This window comes from Metarhizium acridum, assembly GCF_019434415.1.
Source record: "Metarhizium acridum strain ARSEF 324 chromosome Unknown scaffold_1, whole genome shotgun sequence".
Taxonomy (NCBI): Eukaryota; Fungi; Ascomycota; class Sordariomycetes; order Hypocreales; family Clavicipitaceae; genus Metarhizium; species Metarhizium acridum.
Genome location: NW_027094015.1, coordinates 3,393,187 through 3,419,932, shown reverse-complemented (window position 1 = coordinate 3,419,932; position 26,746 = coordinate 3,393,187). Strand labels below are relative to the sequence as shown.

The following is a 26,746-nucleotide window of genomic DNA, read 5'->3' as shown; positions in this document are numbered from 1 at the left end:
TCAGCTTGGTGGACCAACTATGAATAGAGGCCGCCATAGAACAAAAAAAGGACGTAGAAGAGTGTTCACTGGGTATGTCTGTCATCGCAGGGCCACGCTTTCTGAATTAAATATTGTGTCGTCTTATTATATATAGATGTATGTTTTTTTTTCATTGTCCAAGGACAACGCGTCATACTATGATTTCTCTTGTTTGGTATTACCATCATCTCAACGAGCTACACCGTGTCCTGTTACAGAATCTGCCCGCCGAGGCTCCTCCCCATCAGGCATCATGAGATCAAAGTCCTGCTCCGGCGGCAATGCAGGCACGGGCGGGGCGTCGGATGCCTGGTTGCGCTGCGTCGCACGCGTTACTCGTCCCGTCTGCTGCCTCACCCATGAGTTGACACTGCGAAACCGGGCGGGCGTATCCTCACTTGCCTCGGTATACACGGTGTCGCGTCGCTGGCTCAAAGCGCCGACGCTTTCTCGCCTTGCCACGGGCAATGGTGCTTTGACCGTAGTCTCAGAAGCGGTATTGTTTGCATAGTTTGTGCCGCTACTCAAGGTATCTATCATGAATTGCCCATCACCAAATCCGGATGACAGGGAAGAGATGTCGCTCAGGCGAGTGTTTGGGAGTTGAGCTCCAGAGCGAAGGGTACTGCCGGCCTGAGGCTCAGTGGATGATATGGAAACCTTTGGCACATGTAACGTTGCCCCATTTTGAGGCACATCGGCGTGTATGCTGGTTCTAACAAAATCGGTCTGAACAGCTACGCCCGAGAGAGGTGGCTGTTGTGTCGCCAGTGACTGGGCCACATATGCCTTCTCACTGAACGGGCCGAGATCTGCTTGATCAAGGTTTGTCCAGCGGCGGCGGCGATCAGCCATGCGGTTTTTGAGAATGGGAATGCGAGCGAGTGTATTCGTCACCAACAGCTTTGGTTTATCGGTAGGCATATTTTGGGGGAAATGTGGTTTCCAGGCCCTGGAACTGCCATTCGCCCGACGGCGTTTGTGGCACCGCCAAACCAACCACCCAATAAACGCAACAATGATTGATGAACCTGCATTCTCATGTATCAGTCAAACCAGCCCCGATTTCCGTTCCGGGGAAGAGAAGGCTCTCAGCATACCAATTGAGCCCAGGGCAACAAGGGCCATCTCTACTTTGGGATGTATATTGCCCTTGTCATGATCGTGATCGTGGTAATATCCCTTGGCTGAATCAGAGTTTGGCGTGGGGTACACGGAAGACGAACTCGTCGGGCTCGTCGGGCTCATCGGGCTCATTGGAGACATTGACGTCGAAAATGTCAAGACCGCATCTGACGTTGGCGGAAGATTGACACCTTTTCTTGCGCCAGAAGACAATGCCGGCACCGGCACGGGGAGGGTAACAATCGGGGTAAGTAAAAGCGGAGGCACCTTGGTCGTAGTTGTCGGTCGAGTTGTGGGAGCACTTGGAGTCAACGTGCTGAGTCTCATACTTGGACCGTAGCTGCTGTCTGACAACGTGTATCCCGGGGGCGGCTGGATAGGGTTGACAACGGCTTCTGTGGGCTTAGGCTAATGGCAAAGGTCAGCCATACAATCAACGTGGTAATCAACGTGCGCAAAGGGCGGGTTACTGTTTCCATATCCGCTTGGTCAATGGGTTATCAAGATGACTCACGTTCCCTGGATTTGAAACTGGGGGAGGCGGCGGTGGAAGAGGAGAAGCGGTTGAATAGACTGGAAGAGACGAAGGGGTTGGATAAGCCGGTAAAGTTGGTGACTTGGGTGACTTGGGTGATTTTGGTGACTCTGGTGATTTCGGTGCTGGTAACTCAGGCGGAGGTTGAGTTTGAATCGGGGCAGGCTGCTTCGTGCCCTTGGACTTGTTATGCTTTTCATCATCGCTGCTCTCCGGCCCGTCGTGAGGAGATAAGGCATCGAATATACCGCTCACAACCGGCTGAGCAATATCCTTGAAAAGTCCTCTGCTATCAAGACGGCTGGGGCGCTGTCCAGGGTCGGCGGCATGTGCTACGCCATGTTCCCTTTTCCTCTCGCCATTGTTGTTCCACTTTCTGCTTCTTCGGTGTAGTATTGATAACCTGGCATCTCGGTCCTTCCCATCACTTTCTTCCGCCCGAGTCCAGCTGGGAAAGTCCATGGGGAGTTTGGTTGGTGGTGTATTGTCCTGCGACGCAAGGCCGTCTTTCTCAGCAACCGATACCATGATGGTTTCTCAAGACAAATCGTGTGAGTTGCTTTGCATTATTCTCCTTTGGGGCTTGGTAGGAAGTCGATATGTTTAATTCATAGCTAAGCTGGAAGAAGTAGACGAGGTGTTTGGAAAAGGACGTCCACAAAGAAGAATGTCCCGCGGACTCGGAGGAGACTTGTAAGTGAATGAGAATGATACAGGGCCAGCCCCGATGATGAAATTTGAAGTAGCGAGAAGAGCAATCCGATCCACCATTCACAGTTGAAGCTCGGCCAGAAAAGGCAGCGGCCAAAGGGTAAATAGCCAAGGGAGTTTTAAAGACCAGAGGTGGATATAGGGACCTGGAGTAAATAAGAGGGAGAGCGAAGGAAGAAGACAAAACAGTCTTTAGGTCGAGGTCGAGTGCCCCATGTTTGGTCGACGGCGCGCGTGGTTCCGAGGCGAGAGGGACCTTTCCTTGTGGTCGCAGAGATTCCATTTCAAGGGGCTCCAACATGGTCCATCATCAAGGCGAAGAAGCTGCCGGAACGGTAGAGCATGTCTATCTGCGACGGCCAGATTGGCAGATACTGGGTGGTTAGAGCCGTTGGTCAGAGACCTCAGACAGCTAGCCTGTCTAGCGTTTTGACGAGCGTGCCGTGGGAAAAGAGGTCCGTGATTGCGTGGCAGGACAGCCAGCTACCCGTGACGCTGGCGTTACCACATTGGGTTCGTTGAGGCGTTACAAGACGATTGCCCCTGCGTATGGGCTTTCGATTTATGATTTATGCACATGTGGAATCGGGGAGACTGTGGAGAGGATGGTGCGGGCGATGCGATAACCAGTTACAATTTACAACACGGAGTAGCGTTGGGGCTTGGTCTGCGACAAAGGCTGCGTGAGCAGGCTGCTTCATTGCTCGTCATGTCGCAGATTTGACCACGTCTGGTTTCAGAATGCGGGCGGCGCCATGACCCTGAGTCCCTCACTGACCGTCACGGCAGAACCACGGGCAAAGAGTCCAAGACCAAGAGCGATCCGCGGGCTGCAACTTGCCGCGGGACCTTTCGAAGTTTAGGGTGCCTTGAATTGCTCATCTGTGTCAGCGTCATGGTGCCCTTGTGTCCAAGATGAAGCTGATGAAGCTGTTCACTCAAGCAACGGGCAGCCTTGCTCCGCGCCAATGGTCATTCAATATCTGTCAGGGCTGTCAGGGTCGGGGGGTTGCCGGCAAAATCGAGATTCTTTTACTCCGTATCGATAGAAATGGAGAAAGCAGTTCCGATAATACCATGATGGGCTGCCGCAGGAACATGTCGGCGTCTGTTTGCCTTGACGTATGTATGCCACATGATATCAGCCAGCAAGTGTTTGTGTTGGTAGACCCCATCAACCCATATACGTCTGTCGGGAGAAACTGGAGCCTCGGTACGAGAGCAGCGAGAGAGCCATCGAGGACGACGAGCTGCTGCTCCCGTGACGCAGCGACAGGCTATGGCGGGAAGAACCGAACATGGCGCTTCCTGCCCGTGGGCGTCATGACGGTTGTGAAGATTTGCGGATACCGGCTGATGTCGGAACGATGGGCCAAGATGGGCTAAGATGGGCCAAGATGGGACGGCGGCTCCAGACAGACCATCAAGACAGCCGACAGCCTGCATCTAGACAAGGCTGAAATGCTGGAGAATCCTGAAGAATCGTGCATCTTGGTCAAGATGTCGCAGCGGCAGCGGCATCTCCAGAGTCCAGACCACCGAGTATCTACAAGCACGCTACCAGACACACGGCATTTCGTCCATGTCCTGGGCAGAGCAAAGATTTTCCGTGTTATTATAAAATAAATCACCGAGAAAACAGCGATCCAGGGCCGATAGGACAACCAAAGACCCAAGGACCCAAGGACCCCAAGACCGAAAGACCGAAAGATGCTTCCGCCCAATTAAAAACAAGAAAAGAAGGGCGCCAAGGGCACAAGGGCACAAGACTCTGGCGCTTGTCGTTGACGCTGTCACTGCGAAGAACGGACCGCGCGCGCCGGGGAGAAAGGACAGAGTCAGAGAAAGGGGAAAAAAAAAAAAAAAAAAAAAAAAAAAAAATTAAGCGCCAAACCGCCAAGCCCAGACAAACAGTTCTCTCTCTTGGCCGCCGAGTTCACCTCGAGCTACAAAAACTCTCTCTCTGTCATCTCATCCTCCCTTTATGGTGGCACGTTAGCACCCATTTTTCCCTTTCTTATTGCGCGTTTACGCATTCCCTTTCACTGCTTGCCGGCGCAATTGAGTCTTTGTGCAGTTCGCTGCGCCTGCACAACACACGGCTCTCCAAAGCTCTTGCGCAATGCCTTCCGCCCCCCGAGCTCTGGCCGCCTTCGGTCGAGCAAGTCAATTGGCACTGCCAGCCCGCGTCGGATCCAGAGCGTACTCTACAGCCTACTCTACGGCAACCGGACGTCATGCTCTGCGATCAGCTGCGAGGCCGACCGTCGCCATGAGGCTCGCCGCGACCGGCAGGGTCGCATTCCGCAGAGCTTATGCTGACGAAGCCCCCAAGCCCAAGCCCGGCAGACTGCGCAGAACCTTCAGATGGGCATGGAGACTCACCTACCTCTCCGCCGTTGGCCTTGTAGGCTACACTTGCTACATCGTCTACCAGGATCGCCATCCCGAACCGCAGTTCGAGCCGGATCCAACCAAGAAGACGCTCGTCATTCTAGGTGAGCGAAATCGGAGAGTCCCACTCCGTAGCTGATGCTGTACACTGTTGCTAACCACCTCCGTCCTTTCTCAGGTACTGGCTGGGGGTCTGTCGCCTTGCTCAAGAAGTTGGATACGGAGAATTACAACGTCGTCGTCGTCTCTCCCCGGAACTATTTCTTGTTCACTCCCCTCCTGCCGTCATGCACGACCGGCACCATCGAGCACAGGTCCATTATGGAGCCTGTTCGAACCATTCTACGACACAAGAAAGCAGCAGTCAAGTTTTATGAGGCGGAAGCCTCATCAATCGACCCCGATCGAAAGGTCGTCAAGATTGTCGACAACTCGGAAATCCAGGGGGCCACCTCCGAGACCGAGATTCCTTACGACATGCTCGTTATTGGCGTCGGTGCTGAGAACGCAACCTTTGGCATTCCCGGTGTGCGAGAAAATAGCTGTTTCCTCAAGGAGATTGGCGATGCCCAGCAGATCCGCAAGAAGATCATGGACTGCGTCGAGACGGCCGCCTTCAAGGGACAGACCAGCGACGAGATTGACAGGCTGATGCACATGGTTGTTGTCGGCGGCGGGCCCACTGGCGTTGAGTTTGCTGGCGAGCTCCAGGACTTCTTCGAGGAGGACATCAAGAAGCTCGTTCCTGAAATCAGCCCTCGCTTCAAGGTCACCCTGATCGAAGCCCTCCCTAATGTCCTTCCCTCCTTCTCAAAGCAGCTCATTGATTACACCGAGAATACGCTCCGTGAGGAAAAGATTGACATCAAGACAAAGACCATGGTCAAGAGGGTCACGAATACCACAGTCGAGGCCGAGGTCAGTCGCCCTGACGGTGGCAAGGAGCGCGTTGTCATTCCTTACGGCCTTCTGGTATGGGCCACCGGCAACGCCGTTCGGCCAATCATCAAGGACCTGATAACCAAGATTCCTGCCCAGAAAGATTCCCGCCGTGGCTTGGCCGTCAACGAGTACCTGGTTGTGCAGGGTACCCGTGATATCTGGGCTATTGGTGACTGCGCCGTCGCTGGGTATGCTCCCACTGCACAGGTGGCGTCTCAGGAAGGCAACTTCCTCGGCCGGCTGTTCAATAACATGGCCAAGACTGAAAAGCACGAGTCCCGCATTCAGGAGCTGAGCAGCAAGATGAATCTGCAGGCCGGTAACTCGGCCGAGGCCGCACAGGAGATTGAGAGCCTGGAGAAGCAACTGCGCAGAATTAAGGATATTAAACCCTTCAGATACAGTCACCAGGGCAGCTTGGCTTACATTGGTAGTGAGAAGGCCGTTGCTGATGTCAGTTGGTGGAACGGAAATTTGGCCACCGGTGGCAGAATGACCTATCTTTTCTGGCGCAGCGCTTACCTCTCCATGTGCTTTAGCAGTGAGTCATACCCCTTCCTTTGATTGTCAATTTTCGCCTTGGTGGCCCCTTTCTGCCTCTTTTCCTCGAGTGTTGGGAACTAACCGACTGCCAAACAGCTCGCAATCGAGTCTTGGTCATTCTGGATTGGCTCAAGTCCAAGGCATTCGGCCGTGATGTGTCGCGAGAGTAAAGGGGACAATTAAACTGGCGAGTATGTACACAGACGCTGTGGACGTGGAGGCCACACGATCGTTACGGATCGGGGAGTGAGACATAGATAATTACTTGGGACATCCAACGATAGAGCAAGGGTGCATTCGTATTTAGACTAGAGGAAATTTGACTTGACTTCATATTGTTCAATATACATGAGTATTCTCGTCTGCCATGATGTACGGCGGATTCTAGTCATCGGATAAATAGCGCCAATGATGATGATACTAGGACCTTTCAAGTGTGGTTTCGGTCCACGGCCCCTATAAATTTCCCATGCTTACTACACTAAGCTGGAAGCAGCAGTGTAGTCAAGTCGCTTGCCAATATCAATCACTCAGCTCTCTACCGTAATATGCCCGCCTACCCATCTAGTACTTAGGTGGGTTGCCTGCGCGGATAGGTGACCAGAGTCTTGAACGTATCCGAATCGTTTGTAACAAAATAGAGCTTCAGCGGCTTAACCCGTCAATGCCACAGCGCCAATATCCACAATACCCACTACAGGAAAAAAAAACCGCATGGTAAGGAAAGTTGCATATTAGACGTGTAATTCCGAACATATCTAATCGCCAGATGTAAAATCCAAAGCAGAAGTCAAACTTTGCACGTTAGTGTTGTAGGGTAGCTCACATGTGTCATATTGCATAAGCAGAAGGCGACGGAGGAGACAGGAAGACCCACTCAAGGCACCCTAGTGGAGGTAGGTTTTTACTAGCGTCGCCTAGTGGCAGACTGAAAAAAAAAATGGGAAGGGGCCTGGCAGAAGCGGAAGGGAAAAAAAGAGTCCAGGCGCGAGTCGGGCCAACAAAACTCTGTTCTTTCAAACTCTGCACTACGCAGCGGCAACTCTCACTTTTCTCGACCTGCACTCCTCCCTATCACCTTGCACGACGCATCCGTTTATCGGATTTGAAATCTGTGATTCAATACTGACGGACTGCAACATCCCGCTCACATAACCCTCATCTTTTAGGCCCTACAAGCCCTGACCCAAATCGACAAAGGACGCCAACATGTCCAACTACGGTGGCGGTCGCGGTGGTGGTTACGGTGGTGGTCACGGAGGCTATGGTCGCGACAGAAGCGACAGAGGAGATCGAAATGGATACGGCGGCGGCTACGGTGGAGGGTGAGTTTTGACATTCGACGGCGACTCGGCATTACCCAGCGATTGTCAACTCGCTGCACTGGAAGTTGTTCCATGTGTATCGGCAATCGCGCCATGCCCAGCTGGCCAGCTCGTCACATTTTGGAAGAATATCTTGCTAACGCTCCAGTCTCAGACGATCTAATGGCTACAGCAACGGCCCCCACGGTAACAGCAACGGCTTCGGCGGCGGTTATGGTGGTGGCCATGGCGGGTACGGTGGTGGTGGTGGCGATCGCATGAGCAACCTCGGCGCTGGTTTACAGAAGCAAAACTGGGGTATGTACTCCTCGTTTCCATCAAGATCATGCACCGAAGAGTATTAACGATTTCACAGACCTGTCTACGCTGCCTAAATTCGAAAAGTCGTTCTATAAAGAGTGCCCGGAGGTCGCCAATAGATCCTCTGCAGAGGTTGATGCGTTCCGTCGCAAACATCAGATGACAATTGCAGGAAGAGATGTGCCAAAGCCTGTTGAGACCTTTGACGAGGCCGGGTTTCCACGTTACGTCTTGGACGAGGTCAAGGCCCAGGGCTTTCCTGCCCCCACTGCCATTCAGTCACAGGGCTGGCCAATGGCTCTTTCCGGACGTGACGTTGTTGGTATTGCCGAAACGGGATCAGGAAAGACGCTGACCTACTGTCTTCCTGCTATTGTTCACATCAACGCCCAGCCTCTCTTGGCCCCTGGGGATGGTCCCATTGTCCTTGTCCTAGCCCCGACTCGCGAACTTGCTGTCCAGATTCAGCAAGAAATCACCAAGTTTGGTCGCTCCTCACGCATCCGAAATACCTGCGTCTACGGCGGCGTCCCCAAAGGTCCTCAGATTCGCGATCTCTCCCGAGGCGTTGAGGTCTGCATTGCCACGCCTGGCCGTTTGATCGACATGTTGGAGGCTGGCAAAACGAATTTGCGCCGTGTCACTTATCTTGTCCTTGATGAAGCTGATCGCATGCTTGACATGGGTTTCGAACCCCAGATCCGAAAGATCATTGAGCAGATTCGACCTGACCGACAGACTCTCATGTATTCCGCGACGTGGCCAAAGGAGGTACGAGCCATGGCTGCTGATTTCCAGACCGACTTTATTCAGGTCAACATCGGCTCCATGGACTTGTCCGCCAACCACAGAATCACGCAGATTGTCGAGGTTGTGTCTGACATGGAAAAGCGCGATCGCATGATCAAGCACCTTGAGCAGGTCATGGAAAACAAAGAGAACAAGATTCTCATCTTTGTCGGAACAAAGCGAGTTGCCGACGACATCACCCGATTCCTTCGTCAAGACGGTTGGCCAGCACTCTGTACGTATCCATCGTATCAAGCATTCTATCCCACGACAGTTGGTTACTAACTGCTCTTGCTATAGCTATTCATGGCGACAAGCAGCAAAACGAACGTGACTGGGTTCTCGACCAGTTCAAGACCGGAAAGAGCCCCATCATGGTGGCCACAGACGTAGCATCACGTGGTATTGGTTAGTATCATCCCCCCCGTCCAACCCTTCTGCCCTCGCCTTATTACCCATTAGCAACTTCCAGCAACGCTTTTGCTGTATTTTACTCTTGACGTCTAGGGGCCATATCTTAATTGCGCGAGCGTGCCTGATGTAAACCGTGTCCGCCTGGTTTCTCCAACCGTGGAGTCTTGATCCGCTGTGTAGCCTTGCCTTTGCTATACTCGTATTTCTGCCCGCGTACCCCTTTTCTCTACCGTGGTACTGGCGTAGAAGTTGGCATCTCTTGATTTCTTCAAGCTGTCTCCCAAGGCTCCCTGACCCGAGGACCCGGTGACGGAATCCACAAGTATCCCAAAAAGGATGAATGGCATTGTCGCACCCAATTGGATTGCCCTGGTTTTTCCAAGGAGTGAATGTTCAGATGGCTTTAATTTCGAGCCATCCCTGACGCATGACTGCGCTGGAACGTTGCTATACACACCCTCGTCTTCGCCTGCTAACCTTGATTGATACAAGATGTTCGCAACATCACCCATGTGTTGAACTACGACTACCCCAACAATTCGGAGGACTACATCCACCGAATTGGCCGTACCGGCAGAGCTGGTGCCAAGGGAACGGCTATCACGTTCTTCACCACTGACAGTAAGTACCAGCTTTTTGTATCCCTCATAGCCACTACTAGGCTAACAACGTCATCCAAGACCAGAAACAGGCCCGTGAGCTCGTCAATGTGTTGCAGGAGGCCAAGCAAAAGATTGACCCTCGCCTTGCCGAAATGGCCCGCTTCGGTGGCGGAGGAGGCCATCGATATGGAGGCTGGGGACGCGGACGAGGTGGTGGTGGTAGAGGTGGGTATCGACGAAATTGAAGTCATGTAAACTTCACCACGAGCTGACCCGTCTTGTCTCAGCCAATGCCAACAGCCAACCCCTGGGAAACCGAAGGTGGTAAGGTGACTTGTCGTCTACAAAGTTGGCTCAGGTCTTTGCGAGCTGGAGAGTGGCAAGATGGCCCATTCGAATATGAAGTTCAAAAGCACATGGTACATGTAATGGCGTTTGATAGAAGGTATAGGATGTTTTTCTTCTTCTTCATTTTCGCAGTTAGACACGGCGCGATAATTGTGCGCAATCGTCAAGGTTATTCATTTTCTGATTGCTCATGGTTGGACAAGTAGTACCCGCCTGGGTCCCTGGTCCATAGCAGAGGCGCGGCCTATTTAACGACGCCTGTGCTCTCGTACCGACTATTTCTGAGGACTAGTTCATGGCTGCGCATGTATGTCGATGGACGACTTGGCCAGGAAGGCATCAGACCAATATCACGGCGCAGGCAATAGTGTCGTGGTTGTTGGATGCTAACCTGTCACTGATTGTGTTGATAGATGATTTTGTTCATAAAAGCTGCTTTGCATTTTAACAATTGAGGCGGAGCTTTGCCAAACCATGTACTTTATGGGCTCCGTGAAGACGTCCGCCTATGTGTAACAAATTGATCTGATGACTTTGTGCGTGACAAGATTATCGGCTGCCATGTATTATGGTACATCATGTGATTGATATATTGTGCATCGGGGGTCAACCAACGCAAGGATTCACCATGCTTGCTCCTGTCGATATCGTCTACGCTGGGCACATGGAATGACGTCGAGAAATTGGGCGGTGTATGTATGTAAGCCCGTCGACATGCTTCAGGTCATGCGAGTCGCGTCACGGTCGAGACGCTTTTGCCACTGCTTGATGAAACAGGGGGCCGCGTGTCATCGTCCACTTGACACCAGACGCTTTGAGTGGTTCTTGCTGCCCTATTTCGCCTTTTTCATGCCCGAGGGATTCGGGCACCATTCGGTAAATCGGCATGCCGCTGTGCTCCGAGAGGATGCGCGATTCCAACTACAGTTGTGCGGATTTTGTATCTTTAAAAAAAAAAAAAAAAAAAAAAAAAAAAAAAAGGTTTAGCTAGCTAGTGTAATTCAATAAATAAAACAACAACTACGACAGAGGGCAAAGTCTATGCATGCCGGGGGCCGCCATCCAACGGAGTGCAATTTTCATCGCGTTGCGCCCTAGAGTGTCTACTTGATTGCGTGATCTGGCTGTCAGTATGCATCCGTGGTTTTATTTTTCACGGAAATACCAAGATCAAAGTTTGATTTTGATACGCGGATCAGGCGGTAGAATATTCGTCGTACGGCATCAATAGTTGTTGATGTTGCGCCGACATGTCGGCGCATGGGGCTGCCGGTGGGACGGCCTTGGAGAAAGCTGCCTTGGCAACGATGATGGATGAATGAATGGAAAAACAAAACCGGCAACCTGGGCCAGATACGATCCCGGCTCTCTGCCGGGGCCTGCAAGCATGTAGTAAGACGTGAGGAGAATCCAACGCGACTCGGCTCTTGGACACGGGGCGAGACGGAGGGGCCGACTTTTCCCCCTCTCTCTCTTTTTTCGCCTCTTCAAGTAGATTCCGTGCCCGTGCAGCTTTGCATGCGTAATAAGGAGTTGGGTTAAGCATGTTGGATGACAGCTATTGCTCAGATCGACGTATGCAGTGTTTTTGATGGAGGATGAAAAAGTTGCCGAATTATCAACTAGCCACGTTCATCTTTTTTTTCCCCTTCGCTGTAGACGCTTAGGCCATTCACGGAGCAAAAACCGTATAGTAGTAGAGAGGCATTGTCAACGTGGGAACAACGTCAGAGTATTGGGATCAGCAATCTTGCAAGACCCAGCGGTAAAATTGTTGCGAGCCATGTCGTGGCCTGGAATGGGGAGCAGTTGGGCACGCGGTACTCCGTATACTGTCTGGAAAGACGGGAGGGAGTTTGGAGCAGAAAGGACGGCAGTGTCGATAACAAAAGGCGTGTCTTTTCAGCTCAGCACGACGACGTGTGTCTCAGTTTCCCCATCGTTGAACCAAGGTCGAACCCAAGACATGTGTGTTTGCGGGAGGCAGGCAGGTAAGCAGGTTGGCAAGCGGGCAGACGAGGTACTGCGAGGCATATTCTTAAAGGGGGGTGTGTTGGTCAGTTCATTTGTCGTGGCAGGGGTTTTGTTCTGCCACAATTCCATCTAGAAATGATCAGATATGCAAGTTCACAAGCCATTTATCGTCACCTGACCTTCACCGTCAGCACGCAATAGAATGCTGGCTGCATAGTACTACTTGCTTCTATACACTGTATCCTGTTGCCTGCTATAGGAAACGTGTTGAAATGTCGACATAAAAGCTGGGGTCGCTGGCAACTATTAACATTGACGAGATGAGGGAGAAGCTCAAGTTGTCGTCTTTCGGTGCGTAGTACCGGGTAATGTGAATGCTCAATTTGCTACACCCTACGACGTGAGACGCCACCGTTTTGATCTCATCCGAACGCATCCAAAGGGGCTGGTGGGCTCCTCTGTATTTTGTGGGTGTTTGATTTCTCGATCCCCCCAGAGCTCGCGTGTCCAACAATAGCTGAGCTTTCAATAAGTTCTCTACGTGCCGGAGATGGTGACTTCCAGTTAGAAAAATTCGAGGGAGCTCGAGAGTGGCCAAGGGACATCTCAGAGTCAACAACGCAGTAGAGGTGAGAGGGGGGCTGCTCGGTGGTCCCGAGATTAGTGAACAGGTACTCCGTACTTCACCACCTATAGGTACCTAGGCACCTAGGTACTTCGTAGTAGGTAGGTAGTAGGGTAGTAATTAACATTGCTACATGGCGGGAATGGATGGGCAGCCTTGGAGCTGGCTGTGCGGGTTGCCGGAGACCGCAACCATCCCGAAAAGTTTCGGATATGGCAAATGAGCGCTGGCGAAGCAGGGCAGCGAGTGGAAGATACAAGCAAAAATGGCTGAAAGAGGGCTTGAAGACCAGACTGTGCCGGAATACTTGTCACAGGCACATACGTAAGTCGGTTCCCAGGGACGTGGTTCAGCATGGCGTTCCCTGAATGGTGTATGGACGCCAGTACCGTAGTTGTACGAAAGACTTGGGACATGCTGGGACTGGGCTTATTGCCTGTTCCTTGTTGTCCGGATCACGGAAGCCATGGTTTGGTAGTGCTGAAGGCTCTGAGGACTGGCTACTTCACATTTGAGCCCGTCTCGCGCCGAAAGCTTTGGAGTACTATCTGGACAATTCGAGTCTGCCCTCGCCCCCCCTTTGGTGTATGAAGATTTGATTTGGAGGTAGGTAACCTAGTGCCAGTTGGAGCCCTATGGCGTGCATCGTTTCTGGAAGCTCGCAAAACACTGCCGTCATGGAACGAAATTGGGAAGCGCAAAAGGTGGGTGCTCACAATGCCCATCGTAATATCATATATCGTACGGAGTACGGAGTACATACTCCGCAACTCTATGCAGCGCTGTAGCCCGCGCACCAATGAAGCTCAAGGAAGAAGGGGAGTTGGAGGTGGTGACTTGGTGTCTTGGTGGTGGTGCTGGTAGTGGTGGTGATCTCAGGGGAGGGAGGGGGGCGTTCGCTGTCGCCCAATTGCTCGGCCACACCCATCGAGCATGGAGGGGTGTTGTGAGTAAAGAAACAGACAGACATGAGCGACGGGGTCGGCATTGCTCGCTGGCTTACCCATTGCTCATTGCCTAAATGCCCCTTGGCTCTTGGACCTTTGGAGTTTGCAGTACTGCCGGATTCGATGCGACGGCCGCTTCCTCGAGGAGGCGAAAGGGAGACGGCTGATGATAATGATAATGATAATAATAATAATAACAAAACAAAATGAAATCTGATCCTGCCCTGGGTCAGATAGCCCGCAAATGCGATCCCTTCGGGCGAGGTCTCCTGAGTATGCTGGCACACGCGTCATGGTAGAGACGCGTCCCTTTGAGAGCGCCACAGCTCCTGAATCATGAATAGCCCTCACGACCCGAAGACGCAAAGGTACTCGATAAATGAGCATACATATGTACTCCGTAATGGATGGCCATGTGCTCGGCACAGCTAGTTCCGTGTATACACACACACACACACACACATACACCTTTCTCGGTGTGAGTACGGAGTGCCGAGTACGAAGGCCTGGAGAGCCCCGAATGCAGCTGCAAAGTTCAATGTTGGGAAGCTAGGATTTAGAATTTAGATCCCGCAGTGCCGGCCCCAACAGACTGAGTCCGTCACCTGCTACGGCGAGGCTGTACGCTCATTTCCCCGGGCTCTAGGCCGAAGTAGCTGAAGTACGGAATCGTCGTGAAGCCATTGGCGCCACTACCCGTCACCGCCTGTTCCCTGCCGAACGAGGCCAGTACTCGGGCCCATACAATACGATACACAATAGATTTGAACTGCCCAGGTGGTTGGCAACTATTGAATCATCCCTTGGTGGCTTGAGTGGCTGGATTCCTGGGTTCTTCCTCTTCCTCTGTCAGAGTTGATGGCTTCAGTCGGTACAACTCCAACCTGGTTGGGCCCGACATCGTCAGGCCTCTTGTTGATTTCTGGTCTGCCAACCGGGTGACTCCATGGCATCCATTCATCATAATTGGGGCTGAGCGGCCAGCCCTTCCTGTTTCGTGAGACCGGCTCCAAGCAGCCAGGACCCCCCTCCTTTCAGACCGCCAACTCACGGTCTAGGACCTTTGGATCTCTTGCTGGAGATATCAATGGAGGTGGGTGGCTTTTGTACCCCAGCATGTCCTTGTCCAGCAATCCATCTAGCACAAGGAAATACGCTGGCTGCATTATTACATGCATGCATGCATGCTTTGCTTGCATCCTGTTGCAGCTGGCTTTCTAATGCAAAGTGCATAACGGTATGTCTCCGATTTCCACTCCAGACAATGTACGAACGACTATACATATGCGGGAACATCCAATACAATGGAAGCACAGCCGCCGGCTCGGCCTCCGTGGTGCAAGTCCCAGCCCTCTGGTGTCGTGTTTTGCTGGTGCGATCTTTCTTTCCAACTTTGTCCGTCGATTTGGCTTTGATTGTCACGGCTTTGACAAATCCCAGATGGCAGCCAATAGCCCTTCCGAAAATCGTCTAATAAGATGCAAATGGCGGTGCTCGTCGTATACCTCATCAGGGGGGAGCTGCGCTCTGCCTATGCGACACCCATTTTGAAATACAGGATAGGGGTGCTGCCGGCCGTTCAACATACAGTCTGTATTGTCCCAGGCTGCACCACCGGCCACAGTCCTCCCAGCATGTAACATACCCAGCGAGGAAGCCGTCTATCAAAGGAGTAGCAAGGTAGGTAGATGTATGTGTAAAAATGTTGATTGTCAGCCACCACCATCACCCGTCTGCATTGAATACTTTGTCGACCACGCTGGCCGCGGGTGATGTACACAGGGATTTTCGGAAGAATTGTAAGCTGTTTGATTTTGAAAACTAAGCAGGGAGCATGATGCAATCTCTTGCAACCTGAGAAAATTCTCCGAAATCTATGCGGGAAAAAAGGTTGACACAAAGTCGCGGCGCTAGTAGAAGCAGAAGACTGGTATCATCCCCACGGCGAACAAGTCGGTGCCCACCAAGAAGAAGCCGGGAGATGATTTCTGTTGCCCGTGGTGATTTCTTCGTGAGATGCGTCGAGAGATGCTGTCCACACGGCGTGGCTGCCAGAATAGCTTGCTTCAACACGGAGCTTCATCTTGTCAGCACGCAAAACTCCATACGGATATTCGCCTTGTCCCGGCCACCACTGCTGACGGGATACTAGCTGATACTCGGAAGCCATTTCCCCATGCACTTACCGTCGCCCCTCCCCTATACTAGTTCGGAGTGGTGTTTTAGGTTGGTGGGAATCCCATCCACGGAACCGCCCAGCCGCTGATTCAGCAAACTAGGGGCCGACAATGACCCTAAGATGACTTAGGCATGTGCCTGGTTGGTTCGGATCAGACCACAGTGCCACTGGGCCGCTCAGCTCGCTGACACCATCCTGAGTAGATGGATGCAGAAGTGAGATCTGGGAAATGGAGCGAAAGTGGGCCGGCACCAGACCACAGGCCAGAGCAAACCCATCATGACAGCCTGTGACACAAGCCCCTGATCCTCAATCTTCAATCCCATCAAAAGAGGCTGATGTTCGAGGCTGGTCATGGCAAAATGCTTCAATCAAGTACTAAAACCTGGTTATTGCGACCCGGACACCCCCCTTCCAAAAACACAGGGCTATATAAGGGGTTGCGTGGCGGGCGAGACCAACGCAACTTCTCTTCCCGGGTCCTCGAAATCAATACCAGTGACATTGCTGGGTCCGTAGCGGATTCCTGTTTCTGTAGTGCAGTGCGTGCTGTTGATGGAAGCGGCAATCGGGACCAAAATTGTTCTGTAGTTGTTATGGGAAAGTAGTCTACGCTTCTATCTACCTACCTAAATTTTCCTGATGAATAGTGTTATTAATGTGGTTTGGCTAGTCAGCGAATTTGACCTGTAGCTGATAGGTGAATCGAAATCTAACGGCCCGTTTATACCTTCTATATTGACTGATAAAAAATTGATGGCCAAGCGTCTTGAAATTTCAAGCTTAGCCGCAAAGACACTATCCAAGATTGGCGCTTCGCCGGTGGCTGCCACCCTGCGCCCGTCTCGGCAACCACCATTCTACAAGTCATATTCAATGACATAGCATCATTCCTGGCGACGAGGGACGCAGCTGAACGCGGACGCTTGTTGGCCGGGCTGTCAAATGCACGCCGGAAGCCTTTGCATCCGCGTGTCCGAGATTTGATTTTGTTATCATGAAACTTTGTCAGACTGGGCACATGGATACAGTTGAAGTTTTGGTGGAGTATAGCGTCTATTAGGCTGAGAAATATCGTCTATCATGCCATGTATTGGCCATTTCCCTTTCCCGGTAGGCCATGGAGCTGAGTGCGTGCCTATTCTGTCCTCAATTAGAAGAACACCCGTCTCTCAGCCGCGCCGCCGACTGGTAACTCGCCCCTGAAATGGAATCTTTGTGTCAGAGGGAATGCACAGTTGAGGGTATGAATGCATCGCTGGCCCATGCAGAAGCTTAATTTCCAATCATGGACGAGGCGATGGATGGTTTGTTTATTAGCCCAGGGCAACCCCGTCGCCGCGGGGGGAAACATCTCACAACCAGCCAAGGAGCGTATTACTCTACTGGATGGTAGGAGCGCGTCTTTCTTGTGGAGTTGAGGCGTTTGCTGGTGCCTTTTGTTGTTTCCACAACGAGCCCGATGGTTCGTCTGATGTCCCACGTACTTTATACTGCAAGTGTTCGAACGGGAGTAATACTTCGAAGGAAGCCGAGCTAGGCCAATATTCCAGAAACGCCTGGCGGCTTGTGCTGCAACACTCTCGGGATTAATCGCTATACGGATGGGCCATTACGCTAAAGTAGACAGGTCTAGTTTTAGTTGATTTCCTAGCAGTGTAGTGGTAAAGACGGATTTCGCTTGGTAATTCTTTGAGCGGGTACTAACAAAGTCTACTGCATTGCAGTTCCCCTGCTGGCCCTGAGAAATTGTAAAGAAGGCTGAGTGTATCAATCATGTAGTGACTTGGAAAGAGGTTGTTGTTCGGTTTGGTTTTGTCCGCCGACTTTTACCCACCCAATGTGCCCGGACTAGTTGAGTACAGTGGCACTGGATTGCTGCCATAGCTATTGTATATGTTACGTCGACATGTCGTTCAAGTAATTGGTCATTGCGATTGCCGTCCATGATGGTCTTAAAGACAGTCAGTCTGGGGCTAATGACGAGGACAAGTAACGTACGTCGAAAAAGAAATATGATACCGTCGATCCGAATGAGACAAGACTCCACAGCCGTGCATGCATACAACGTCTTACAGCAGTGGCCATTTTGAATATCCGGTGATTGTGGACTGTTCTGACTAGAACTGTGCATTTGGTTTTGTTGACTCTTCGAAAAGCTTTGTGCGCCCTGAGATTCAAGGTTCCCCATGCGGCATCGTAGTAGTCGTAAAAAGGACAGAGCCAAAAGCTGAGCAGGCTTGGGACCTGGGACCTGGGACCTGGAACTTGGAACTTGGACGAGGCTTGACCACGACCAGGTTGGCGTGAGCATGGATGGGTTCGCGCATCGGTGGATACCCCACGTGAGGCGAGATGCAGGTTGAGTGAGTGACACCGACTCGCAAAGCCACGTAGTGACAGAGGTGTATTCCGTATTCTGCGTCCAAGAACTTAAGTAGGCAGGTGAGCAGGCAATGCAAGAAATGCAGTAATTCCTGACATGGCTTTACACGTGGACCCTGTGGACACTAGTCGTTGATGTTCAGTCCTGGTGTGTTCTCTAAAACTTTCTATGAGATGAACAGGCCTGAAAACTGGCTGCAACGGATGAGGCTGCAGCGTACAAGCGCAGTTGGCGCCGACGTCGTGAAACGAAGTATACCTTCTTCTGGTAAGATCATTACTCCAGCTCTGGCGAATGCGGTCTTGGAGATATTGAAATCGCCGCGACGCAACACCACCTTGTGGTAAAGCCAGCTAAACGCAGAGCTCGTCCAAGAGCTATGTTTCGAGGCAAGTCCGCCGAGGGCTCCCGAGTTTGGAACATACTGGACATATTTCCATGCCATGCCATGCCATGCCATGCCGTGTCCGTCCGTCGTGTTTGTCGTCTTCGTCATATCTGTCATATCTATCATGCCAGTCATGTCAGGTCTGTCATGTCAGGTGGCGGCAAGGTCTTGTCGAATTCGGACGCGGCCAGTCAACATGCTCGTTATTGGATGGGCATGTGCATACGGAGAGTATCATCGAACAACCTTGATGCATGCAACTCGTCGCCGACTTTTCTTCTCTCCCCCGCAGTAACTCTAGATCTTCTGCATATTCCCCTTGGGCGCTAACGCCAAACCCAGATGTGGCCATGACTGCAGGTGATGCGCGAAGACACACTTGAGAGCTTCGAATAGCAGGGTCATCTGGGATTCCCTTGTTCCTATTTGATCTTTTGAAAATGAGGCTTGAACACGATTCTAAAACGGAGTCTTCGGGGCCGCCCCTCGCCTCGCCGTATGTATCATGTCCATTGCAGTCGTGCACGGCTCCTTTGCTTTTTTTGCCTGTGGTTCTCGATGGAACTGGACAGTATTGCACGGGAAACAAATAAATAAAGAGTCCACAACGCGAAAGAGGCATGACGATCATCTGCGGTCTGCCAGGCTGCCCAATCGCAAATGTATTGATTGGGTCGTGCATAAGCGTGGAGATAAATGTACCCAAGGCATGTCTTGTACGGAGTAGGTACGTTGGTACCTCCCTAGTTGGGCGACATGTCGTAGTCAAAGTGGGCGTGGCACCATTTGGGCTTGGAGGAAACTGGGGAACTTGGGAAAGACCAGTTGACCAGTTGACCAGTTGACCAGTTGGCGAGAAGGAGGGGGAGGGGGGCGGCGCATTCTGCAGGGCTGCAGCAGCCCACACTAGACTGCACTGGCTGGGTCAACATTATAAAATTGATTCATCGATGTCAGCTTTCAGAATGCCCATGGCGCCAAAAATAGCCGCTGCTTCAACTTGCACGATATGCCATTGTCTGGCATAGTCACCAGTCCCCCATCCCCAGGTCATGTTTTGTCTCTCTTAGTTTCTTTTCTTCGTTTTCCTTTTCTTTTTCCTTTTTGTTTTCAATCATGTCTCAAGTGTATAGGCATCACGAAGAGAACTTGCACGTCGCCGCGACGCGAAAAGTCAAGACATTATGTTTTGCGGTGGGTGACGCCTCAAAGAGCCTGGCGACATGGACAACAAGGTGTGGAGGCTGATGAATTATAGGCCTGCCAAAAGCATAGGTCGACCCGACAGAGGCAATCATGTGGCTGTTGTACGGAACGAGTACCTGTGCAACTGTTGCAACTGTGGTTGGGTGATTCCGTGGTATGCGGTAATACATGTAGCATGTCGTATGTACGTGGTAAGTTATGTAGTGCGAACTTGGCACTGGGTTTGTGGTGGGGCTGTCTGAGCGATCGATCCGACCTAACATTGAAACGTTTTGGCGCAACGCAGTATGGTGAGAATGTCTGGTGCTTGTCCGCAAGGGGTGCCTCGAACATCATCAAGACATCCACGGCAGGAATGTAATGGTATTGTTTATCCTCGACTGCGACCCCAGCATCACCCATCACACCAGGCCTACGATATACGAGTTTGAAAAGCTTCCGAGCTCGTGAAATGGTCCAAGACTACTTCGTACAGGCGCGGTATTGAGTGCCATGTGTGCGGTTGCGACATCAACATTTCTGCTGGATAAATTTCAGAATACGCCAGACATCTCATACCACACACTCGCCCATTTTTGCTGCTCATAGTTTTGCTCCGGCCTCCTTTAAACCTGTTCCAGTTTCTTGGTCAAAGCGCTGATGCCGCATTTTTTCCCATCTACAAGCTATTTTCCATCGGCTGAAGGCTACATGCGCAAGAGCTTCTCTGTTTCTTGTGTCTACTAGTCAACTGTTCGACCATAGGTCTGTTTGATATCCAAACTCTCCGCCTTGACCATGACGGGCTGATCTAAAATATGGAGAATTCTGAGTCTTGGAATCGCATCTGCAGACGAATACGGCTTAAACCTAGTCCTGGAATGGCGCAGAAATGCCGCCCATGCGGCGGTAACCCTGAGGCAGACGAGGAATAGAATCCAGCACTGAAACCACTCATGTTCTTGTTTTGGATAATCATCAAGGTCGCGATGGGATGCGGCCGGGGGAGGGGGCCTGGTTACTATAGAACAGGGATCCTGGGTGGACATCCAGCGTGATACTTGCTCACAATATGTATATAGAGGGCTGAAAGTGTCTGGCCTTGACCCTAGGAAGTGGCTTGAGGTGTTCAGCCAGGAATCGTAAATATTATGGTAGAAGGCTGGATATCGCGTACATACAGAGCCCTCGGCCGGCGTGTGCATGCACTTGGCCATCTGGCAGTTTGATCATCTGTACAATACCAATGCGAAGAGATGGTTTCGTCAAGAGATTCCACCGCAACCACCAGAGTTGACCCACTTGGCCCGTTGTTGATTGCTGACCCGACGTCTGGCGCAATCAGCTCCTCACACATGCTGACATGGGCAGGTGTTAAGGTGCCGCTTTGCCCGCCGCAAACCTGTCGATAACAACGCAGTGAGAATTACAACAAAATCGTCATATCACGGACACGGGCATGCGCACCTCGCGTTTTTTTATCCTTTTTCCTTTTTCGAAGCTCTGGTGGAGGTCACTGTACAGGACGCGGATGCCACTGGTGGACATGACCCTTTTCGTCTTTCGACTAGTAGACTAGCTCAATCAGGGTGGGCTTGCCGTTAATGCGCTCCCGGATGACTCCCGACATCTTCATCTCCTAGTCGTACTTTTGGCTCTGCAGGCTAAGGCGCACCAATCCTTCATCTGTTCTTCCTGATGTGATGTGCGTTGTGGGCTTGGAGACGTGGATGCCTTGGAGCAATTTGGGTGTTGCTAAAAGTGGCTGACCCTGGCTTGCAGCTCTGCACGTCTCTCTGGGCCGTCCTGACGGAGCGCCGTGGGGAAGAAAGAGGAGGGGAGGGCACACATGCGCACGTCGTTTCTTGAGTGGACATCTGCACACATCACACATGCATACATGTCGATGCTGTGGCGGCTGTCTGTCCATCACGGCACCATCACGACACCACCACGGCACAGTCTCGCGCTCTTGGCCTCCGTCTGGCAGATGCAAACAACATATGACGGTGACCGGCCTGACAATTAGGAGAGAGATGGTCGTGTGGCTCGCCTGAGCTTGGCATACCATCAGCACTTTGACTCATCCCTCCGCACTGATGTTTAATGCCAGGACTCTTCAGTGTCTCCGTTGCGGTTGCGGTTGCGGATGCAGGCAAAGGCCAACTCGTCTCTCCCTTATTCCATTTCATTTAATTCATTATTGTTCCTTTTTGCCATTTTCAGTTGATGATGAAGATCATCGCCCAGAAATTCAGCTGCGGGACAAAACCAAGACCAGATCAGTCACGCACGACACCATCAAAAAGGTTGCTCAAGCGAAGGGCAGCAGTTGGCCGCTCGTTCCTGTAAAAGGAGCACTGAGATGACCGCACCCCATTTTACCAATTGCAAACACGTTGACCACGAGACAGAACCGACATCTGGAGCCTATTGTATTGTGCAAGTGCCCACTTTTGCGTTCCTCGTTGACTGTCTCAGAAGACCCGACCCAATTCGCGTCGCTGAATACCTGGCTGCCTTGGAGGCTCGAATCGAGAAACATTGATTGTCCTGCAGACTTTCAGCAGATGGATCGGCAATGAATTTATTCCTCCAAGTCTTGCCTCGCCAACTTTTATTGGCTTTCCACGCGGCCGTTGGACCTTGACACCACACAGATCTTTGGGAACCAGGCTGGCCCCTTCACCCTTCACCCGCCTCCACAATCCTGATCCAGGAACACGACGTGACTAGTCTGTTGAGAGTACTCCGGCACTCCATTCTCTGCAAAAAGTACAGTTCGAGGTTGAGAGGCTCACATTGTGTTACATAGGCTAGCGTAAGCCCGTGAACCAACCTGCTGGGCCCTAACACCAGGCAAAACGTGCCCGAGACCGCGGCCACGGTGATCATGGCGCCAGACTTTGTCTCTCCAGGTTGACCGTCTTCGTCGACAGTCGTCTACCACGCACTCTACCTAAGTAACTTACTCGATTGCCTCCAAGTCGCTGGAACTCTGGGGAAGTAACCAAGCCAACCCTTGGCCCTTCAGAACAGCTGGATCCCCCTCTTTTCCACTTCCGTTAGCAGCCAAGACGATCATCTCGGAGCTCACATCTTACTGAGAAATGCTGACTGCAAAAATGATACTTCGCACCTTGACTGGTTCGCATTGCTCACGATAATGACAAACAAGCAGGACTTTCTGACAGGAAATGCCAATGGCACAAGAAACATGGGATATGGCCCAACGGTCAAGGTTCCCGCCCCCCACAGTCCAATGCCCAGTCGAATAACTTCGCCATTATGGGCATTTACTCCGACGACGACATCGACATCAACCTGGGCGATACGGAGTACAGGATGCCTTGAATACAAACCCTGCGATCCCTACAATGACCACCCCTTCCCCTCGCTCTGTCTGCACACCCTCACCCCAGCTCGCAAGGATATCCGCAGCCAGTGATAGTCAGCCTCGCACCCTCCCCGCGCCCTCGCTGTTAAAGTCTCCCTTTTTTGTGGAACCAGCCACCACGACTGTGATTGGAGCGCAATGTTGTGTGTTGAATGAGTTCCATACTTGTCCTTCGCCGCGAGCTACCAGAGTGAGAAGCAAATGTATTGTATAGAAAGAGGACTGGAGGGTTGAAGTGGTCATTGATTAATATTGCCATCCAAGATTCCGCTTGGCAGACATTCATCTTCCTCATCACCATCATTGTTTCTCGAGGAGGAGGGAGGCTAGAAGACTTCCGTCCACATGGCACCGCCTTACAAAGAAAGACTGTATTGTCGGAAGTTGGAGCTGGCATATGAGGTATGAATACTCGCCAAATGTCCCCAGGCATAACGGGTTTCTTTTCAGGCGGCTGTCACTGCAAAATAAGAGTCCACTTCAGTGGCCAAGACCTTTTGAAATCTCAGCTTCCAAAGTTGTCTGTGTCGGTGCGAACGCGGCGGATAAAAAAAACCCTGGTCGCGGGGCAATCGGCTCCGACGGAGAGAGTACATCCTGTACGTATGTATGTTGTATATACAATATTATACATATTGTATATACACCCACTGTAATACGGAGCTGGCCCAGTGCCCCCGGTTCATATAAGAGCACTTGACACTGTCTAGGGCAGACCAGGAGTTCGGACAGCTTCATCCACGTTTTTCTTATCGCTCTACCTGCCTTATTGTAGCACTCGGGATACCCACAAACCGAAATACCGATTACTTGTCCATTCCAGCTTTCTCGCGAGGGTCTGAATTGAACGTCACTGGGTTGGGGACCAAGGAATGCGGCTTGACAAGTACCGATACATATACACCACACGCCTAGAAGTTTGAAGATATGACGCGCTCGCAGCAGCGTCGTAATCAACGTCCCTGGTCAGTGATTGAGTCGCCCACTCCGGCAGGCCAGAAGACAAAAAAAGTTTAATACCAGAAAAGGGCTGTAATAGTGGCCAGCCGGCGGACACGGCCTGCAGTCTGAGAATCGCCACAATCCCGGCACGGACATGAGGGTAAATACGTAGCCAGTCGCGCGTGTTGCAGCAACGCCCGACATCGACTCAGGAGGGAGAAAGAGAGCAGCATTCGATCAAATGAGTGGAGAGTGATTGCTCGAAGCACCTGAGCACCCTGTACGCCCCCTCCGCCACAATGTTGTCGGGCTTTGTTGTAGCCGGCCGGGGGACTCGAAAATGTCACATGTGCAGTCGACCTCCCAGAAGCCAGCAGAATGGTAGAAGGGTCTGGTTGTATGGCTTTCTGGTATTAGGTAGCACTTGAGTGAGTATGGCTGTCTGGTCGTATACCCTAGGGTAGTTACAGGGGTGCAGGGGCTGGCCATCCTGGTTCGTCTGGCTCCGTGAGCAGGGAACCAAAGGGAGCCACAGGGAGCCACAAGAGCCACAGAGCCACAGGGGGCAGGAAACTAATCAATGATATTTCTCCCAGGAATCAGCACTCAGCAAGAGCGGACACCGAGGGTCTCTGTTGCTGCTGGCCCCAGCGGGCCCCACCATCCTTCTTGCGCGCCCACCCTGCTGGATCACTGCAGCCACCCCCTGCAGAGAGTGTCTGAGGGCGCTGGCACCAGCACTGCAAGCCTTTCAGTGCTCCAGGGTTGAGGGCTACAGAGACCTCACAGGGCTTACAGGGCCCTTCCTCCTCCGCCAGCACCGGACCAGACTCTTGTCAAGTCTTCAAAGTTGCTACCGTCCACCTCACCTCCTCTATCGCCTCATCGGTGTCCCCGTCTGGATCAGTCACCAGTCACCAGTGGCAACTCGTGAGGATGCAGGCTTGCTCTGTTTTGGTTCTTTCTTTCTCGGCCAAGTTTTTTTCTTCTTTCCTTTTTGCTTTCTCGCTGTTACGCCGCCTCCCTACCTCTTCCTTGCTTTTCTTCTTCTTTTGGCTTTGCCCTCTGGCTGATGTCATTGTTGAACGGCTGACCGAGTCATTGGTTACCAGACGGCCTCGGGACATTGACAAATTACCAAGCAGGGTTGAAGATCTCGCGCTTGTGGTTTACACCTCACCCACGAATACCGGCCGCATTATTTTTGGCTGCCACCGCCTTGACCTCCCATTGTCATCATCGTCGTCATGACTCCCCTTCAATAGTAGCCACAGCAGCAGTAACAACAACAACAACAACAACAAACAACAGCAATAGCACATCATCATCTTCATCGTCATTAACATCATCAACAACCTAAAGGTCACTGAATAAACAGCGTCACTGATCGCTCACTGACTTGTAGCATCTTCCGGATTGTGCCAGCCTCTCTTTTCATAGCCCGCCAACCCGCGTGCCTCATCCAGCTCGCCGGATCGCCATCAAGTGCCATTTGCATTTTCTCTCCCTCTCAGGTTCGCGCTACGGCGGAAATAACCCGATTTTTTGGCCTCACACCCCCTCCCCTGTCCTCACATAATACCGCTGCTTCCATCTCGAACGAACGGAGCACGACGTATCTGTATTGTGTAATAGGCAAATCCCACGAGAGACGAAAAGCCCACCACTCCAGAGTCCTCCCGCTGGTCCCAATCACTGGGTTCCATCCGTTGTTCTGATTGTGTGGTTCCCCCACGTCTGTCTGTCGTGGTTTTCCGTGGCCCCGATGTTTGGTGGTCCAGCCCTTCGCAGCCTGCATCTGTCGTCGGTCCGTAATCTTTGCCTGTGCCAAGTCGGCCGCCCGATTTTTCTCTCTTTCCTATCCATTACACATTGACTGACCTTTGCATTCAAAACCTCGCCTGCCTGTGTTATCATCGATCCACAGTTTACTAATTTTCTTGGGGTTACGGAGCCGTAACACCAGACCTGGCTCGCATAGGAGGACTCTTGTGTCCATCCTGTCTGCGCGAGGCCTCAAGAGTGCGTACCTCGTGCTTGCACGCCGTGTCTGGTTGAAGCAGTCGGAGATTGTTATTGATTGGCACATAATTTGCCCGTCACTTGCCCTTGAGCATTTGCCGTCGGGTCGCTGACTGATTATCTGGAGTCGGCCCACCGTCCTGTCCTGTCTTATCCCAAGCAGCCTCTGGTGCACAAGCTCCGAGGGCCGCGCCCAATTGCTCCGCTCGTCTTCTTCATTACTCAAGGTCCCCGTTGTTCATATTTTCTGCCTCGCCAGCGCACCGTATCAAATTTCTTCGGGTCCCGCATCGCGCTGCTGCACAACAATAACAACAATTATCGCTGCCTCGGCCGTTGCCACACATTCTCATTTTTCGAGCCCGCAACTTGCAACTAGGCAACAGACGCACAGGAAAGAGCACCAGTGCCCTCCCGGCCTCCTGCCCGCTTCACGCCTGAAGCCTCGCGCCTCAAGCCTCAAGCCTCAAGCCTGGCGGCCGAAGCTTGCCTTGCGATCTGCGATTTTCTGCCGTGAATTGCGCATCTCAGCGGTTTTGCGCATTTTCCCGAGTCGACCTCGGGCTGTCTTCCACCTGACTGACTCTGCTGCGGTCAGAGTTCATCGCCGAAGACAATCTTTTGCGTTCACCCCCCCCCCCCCCCCCCACCC

At 52.0% G+C, this 26,746-nt stretch overlaps 5 protein-coding genes across 6 annotated transcripts; 2 read left to right on the top strand and 3 right to left on the bottom strand.

Annotated features, from left to right (window-relative positions):
- Nucleotides 1-150: 150 nt before the first annotated feature.
- Nucleotides 151-4,248, bottom strand: J3458_001017 (uncharacterized protein). The gene is made up of 3 exons (XM_007809805.2): nt 1,661-4,248; nt 1,122-1,554; nt 151-1,052 (listed from the first exon to the last, which is right to left on the bottom strand). The coding sequence occupies exons 1-3, from the start codon at nt 2,207-2,209 to the stop codon at nt 211-213; spliced, it is 1,824 nt and encodes a 607-aa protein (XP_007807996.1). The 5' UTR covers nt 2,210-4,248; the 3' UTR covers nt 151-210.
- Nucleotides 4,249-4,514: 266 nt separating this feature from the next.
- On the top strand, nt 4,515-6,441 carry NDE1_1 (NADH:ubiquinone oxidoreductase; the record flags this gene model as incomplete). The annotated part of the gene is made up of 3 exons (XM_007809804.2): nt 4,515-4,890; nt 4,965-6,269; nt 6,368-6,441. 3 exons carry the CDS (start codon nt 4,515-4,517, stop codon nt 6,439-6,441), a joined length of 1,755 nt encoding a protein of 584 aa, XP_007807995.2.
- Nucleotides 6,442-7,241: 800 nt separating this feature from the next.
- On the top strand, nt 7,242-10,725 carry DBP2 (ATP-dependent RNA helicase dbp2). 2 transcript variants are annotated; one of them, XM_066116480.1, is made up of 7 exons: nt 7,242-7,596; nt 7,751-7,893; nt 7,952-8,920; nt 8,986-9,093; nt 9,592-9,720; nt 9,780-9,926; nt 9,989-10,725. In XM_066116480.1, the coding sequence occupies exons 1-7, from the start codon at nt 7,481-7,483 to the stop codon at nt 10,027-10,029; spliced, it is 1,653 nt and encodes a 550-aa protein (XP_065978362.1). In that variant the 5' UTR covers nt 7,242-7,480; the 3' UTR covers nt 10,030-10,725. The 2 variants fall into 2 exon arrangements, with proteins under 2 accessions (XP_065978362.1, XP_065978361.1); XM_066116479.1 differs by having other exon boundaries at nt 9,780-10,725.
- A 519-nt stretch (nt 10,726-11,244) lies between these two features.
- On the bottom strand, nt 11,245-11,595 carry J3458_001014 (uncharacterized protein; the record flags this gene model as incomplete). The annotated part of the gene is made up of 1 exon (XM_066116478.1): nt 11,245-11,595. One exon carries the CDS (start codon nt 11,593-11,595, stop codon nt 11,245-11,247), a length of 351 nt encoding a protein of 116 aa, XP_065978360.1.
- An 8,439-nt stretch (nt 11,596-20,034) lies between these two features.
- On the bottom strand, nt 20,035-21,614 carry J3458_001013 (uncharacterized protein). The gene is made up of 2 exons (XM_066116477.1): nt 21,201-21,614; nt 20,035-21,135 (listed from the first exon to the last, which is right to left on the bottom strand). Exon 2 carries the CDS (start codon nt 20,948-20,950, stop codon nt 20,477-20,479), a length of 474 nt encoding a protein of 157 aa, XP_065978359.1. The 5' UTR covers nt 20,951-21,135; nt 21,201-21,614; the 3' UTR covers nt 20,035-20,476.
- Between the last annotated feature and the right edge of the window lie 5,132 nt (nt 21,615-26,746).